Source organism: Triticum urartu, chromosome 7, assembly GCF_003073215.2.
Source record: "Triticum urartu cultivar G1812 chromosome 7, Tu2.1, whole genome shotgun sequence".
NCBI classification, from domain to species: Eukaryota; Viridiplantae; Streptophyta; class Magnoliopsida; order Poales; family Poaceae; genus Triticum; species Triticum urartu.
In genome coordinates, this window is record NC_053028.1 from 621,856,051 (window position 1) to 621,860,112 (window position 4,062).

General features: G+C 48.3%; 1 protein-coding gene across 1 annotated transcript; it reads left to right on the plus strand.

Annotated features, from left to right (window-relative positions):
• Positions 1-1,129: 1,129 nt before the first annotated feature.
• On the plus strand, positions 1,130-2,323 carry LOC125520408 (BTB/POZ and MATH domain-containing protein 2-like). The gene has a single exon (XM_048685325.1). It carries the CDS (start codon positions 1,130-1,132, stop codon positions 2,321-2,323), a length of 1,194 nt encoding a protein of 397 aa, XP_048541282.1.
• Positions 2,324-4,062: the final 1,739 nt, after the last annotated feature.

A 4,062-nucleotide genomic window follows, 5' to 3' on the forward strand; every position in this document is an offset into this window, starting at 1 on the left:
CGTGGCGCCAGGTTCCTCCTGGTCTTTGTTGTGTGGAGATGTATTTTTAATCAGGGATACTTGCGTTGTTTCTTAGCACAGTTCTATTTCTTCCAGTATGCTATTGTCAAGTGTCTGGTAAAGTGATTTGGTTCCCATTCTTGAGTTGAATTTGGTTTCTTGACTTTGTCCTGTTTGGGAAAAGCACCGTGCCTGCACTCTCTCTCTCTCTCTCTCTCTCTCTCTCTCTCTCTCTCTCTCTCTCTCTCTCTCGCTCGCTCGCTCTCTCGCTCTCTCCCTCTCTCTCTCTCTCTCTCTCTCCCTCTCCCTCTCCCTCTCCCTCTCCCTCTCTCTCTCTCTCTCTCTCTGCAACCAGACTAGTGGGTGGATTAGCACTCTGAAACTGTTCCTGAAGGTGCATGCTTGTTATGTAGGATTTGGAAGGCAAGAAATTTGCTTCCTTCCAACAGACGACAGAAATTTTAGCCAGCTTGGCGAAAATCTGTAACTGAACTTGTGGTGTTTATGGAACAACTTGCAGCTGAAGCAGGGCATCACAGGAGGTTCTCAGGCAGAATGCAGGAACCCTGGAGCCTTTTTGCAAGAGGAAGCCTTTGCCAGCTTGTTAAGCTTTCTATATTTGTCGATGGCATTTTTGTTAGTTAATAAAAATCTTAACATTATAGTTTAATTAGCAATTTGGCAGCTTGACGTACCCAGTTGGGCTAGTCTTTCCTAGTGTATGTTCTGAGTCCGATTAGGACTTTGTGTGTTGCTTGCCATACGAGCTGTACAAGCTGGTGTCACATATAGATTCGGAGTAGGAGTAGGTTCAAATTAGTTGGTGTCCGTCTACGTCTAGGACATGATTCGGCCATGTTTATATACATAGCCAGACCATAGGCCGTGACAAACAAACGTCAGATTTTGATCGAGAAATCAACGACGACCACCGGCGGCTAGTAAAGGGTTCTTACACTAGAAGAAGCGACGTCGGCGCGCAGCGAGAGGAGCGACACGCGCGGCTGCCGGAGTGACCAGGTTTGTCCTCCACCTCATCGTCCCCGACTCTGAAATTAACTTAATTAAGAGCGTCAATGGTGACCTAGTAGATGGATTAATTCCTTGCGGGCTAGCAGGTAGCTTCGTCATGTCATCATTCACCGGCGTATCCGTCCTCGAAGACAACGTGGGGTCCTATTGCAGAACATCGGCCGTCGAGGCCGGCACGGACAGCGGCTACCATCTCCTTATGGTCAATGGCTACTCGCGTACCAAAGAAGAGAAGCCCACCGGCAAGAGCATCAGCTCTGGCGCTTTTGTGGTAGGAGGATATGCTTGGTTACTAGAGTACTACCCCAATGGCAAGCACCCGAGCTGCGCCGACTTCATCTCTCTCTACCTATCCCTTGTCCACGACGATGGCAAAGTGGATAGCAAAGTGGACGCCACCTTCAGTTTTTGTCTTGTCGACCAGGTTGAGAAGCAGATGCCAATGTACATCCGTGCAACTAATAAAGCGACCAGGTTCGAGAGCGCTGGTGATTATTCCTGGGGCATCAATGAGTTTCTCCGAAGAGATGCCCTTGAACGATCGGCGAATCTGAAGGGCGATTCTTTCACCATCCGGTGTGACATAATGGTTTGCGAGGATTCCAATACCGAGGATCCCGGTGGCCACGACGCCAAGGTGCTCCTGTCTGACATGGACCAGCATTTTAACATTCTCCTTCAGACCAAGGTGGGTGCCGATGTGACATTCGAGGTTAGTGGCGAGACGTTCACCGCACATCGTTGTGTGCTTGCAGCCCGGTCTAAAGTCTTCATGGCACAACTCTTTGGCCCCATGAAGGAGGGCACTGCTACGCCCGGTGTCATACATATCGAAGACATGGGAGCAAACGTGTTCAGGACGTTGCTTAGATTCATCTACACAGACTCATGCGCTGAGATAGACAACGACTACATGGAGGAAGAGCAAGAAATGTCACAAGTTCTGGAAGAAGGACAAGAAGATGAAACAACAAAGGATGATATTTGGCTGCAACGGCTTCAAGACTTGTTTGTGGCGGCGGACAGGTACGATCTCCAACGTCTCAAGTGCATGTGTGAAATGCAATTGTCTGATAACATAGGTGTGAGCTCGGTGATGTCCACTCTTGCTCTAGCCGAGCAACACCACTGCCAGGGATTGAAGGAGGCATGCTTGAAGTTTATCCAAATCCAGTCTTCCTCGTGCATGCAAACAGTAACAACAACTGATGGCTGGGATTATGTTGTTTCGACCTATCCCTCGGTTTTGAAGGAGCTCTTCGTCAAGCTTGCTTCAAACCAACAAAAGTAACACTCTCCTGTGTGGTACACATGTTCCTCAGCTATACCTGGAATGATCCCCTTATGCAGATACGGGATACTCTAGAGAGAGGTCGTGGTCCATGTGCCTCGCTTTCAATTTCCTCGTCATGATATAGCTCGCATATTTGTTGAACCATAGAAATCAAACGTGCATGGATATAGTTGCCAAAAAAACGTGCATGGATATTCAAAATGATATGCATGGCAGCAACGTGCAAGTTTCACACCTAGGCTTTTTGTCCTCATATATTTCTCTGTGCATTGTCTCGTACATTGTTGCTTTTATGACTACCGTGTCACGAAACCCTTTTTTAGTGGCTACCAATCAAGAAGAACGACTGCATGCTGGTGTTTTTGGAAATGCGTTTTATGAACCTGGATTTAGATTAAGGGAAAAGAATGTGACGGCAATAGTGTGAATTTAATTTGTATGCAAATTGCAACAATATATAAAAAAGAAGTATTCGGTGAAAACACTTATTCAGTGAAAATCTAAAAACTTCCGTTGTTGGCCATCTGATCTATGGGGAATGACACATATGGGAGGTGCAATCCTAACCCAGCCACTTAAATGCAATTTTACAGATAATCCCCCTCTTCTTTACCCACGAATCTGAAAAACCATTGGCAGTTCAGCTTCGGTTTCTTTGTTTTAAATTTGCTAAGCGACAGAGACATGTCCAAAGTTGATCACGACGTGCCCTGAGCCGGGTGGGAGCCCTTGCCTTCCTCCACCAACGACATGCTGCTAAGATCGACAGTGGAGACACCATCCCCCATGGCACTGCACTTGCTGGAGCGGTAGACGCCCACAACGGTAGCCTGCAACGGCAAGCACCGGGTTGACGACCATAACCGGTGGTCCTTGTAACGGTGATGACACAGGAGCACCACGTTGAAAAGGGCCTGGTGTGATGGAGCTGTGCGGGCTGTGGGTTCCCCTTTCTGAACGAATTCGTGCAAGGGATCAATCCCCTAGTACCAAACGCCACATGTGTGGGCAGTTTTAATATTCGCCCACATTGGGTCGTGTGGGCAGTCTCCTGGGTACGACCACACGACTTGTGTGGTTGGGTATCCATTTGTGCCACACGTGTGATAGTTATCGGCGGCTAAAAAATTCGCTTTATTGATTAATTACTAAGCAGAAGAGAATTGTCTAGTTAATTGATAGAAAACCCCGCACAAATTGTCTCGTACAAACGAAACCCATCACATATGGACTACTCAGAGAGCATGAAGGCTTTGACATATCAATATGTCATAGATGTACTATATAATTTTGGTTCTTATACAGTATATTAGCGCATAACCTTTTTCTCAGCAAGGAGTGATTGGTCATACGATTAGAAAGCATAAGAATCTTTGAAGGTGATACTCCTATATTTTAAAGAGGTTCCATAGAAGAAATCACGAAAAATCTTTCTGATCACTGATCAGTGGCGCCACGCTCGGTATTCCGGCGCGGCATCTCCGTGTCCGGCCGTGGCGGCGGAGGCCTAGGATTCTAGGGACGCGCATGGGATCCTTAGGAGCCTCGTCGTTGAAGAAGCTGAGTTTGCAGCGGTGGAGCTGCGGGTTGTAGTTGACCCAGCGCATGAAGTCGTGGACGCACCGCTGCCTGTCGCCGGGGATGTCCTGGACGAGCGACTCCACGTCGGACCCCAGCGCCCGGAGGCAGTAGGCCCACGCCGCGGCGCCGTTGGGGTGGTTCGCCAGCACCGGCCG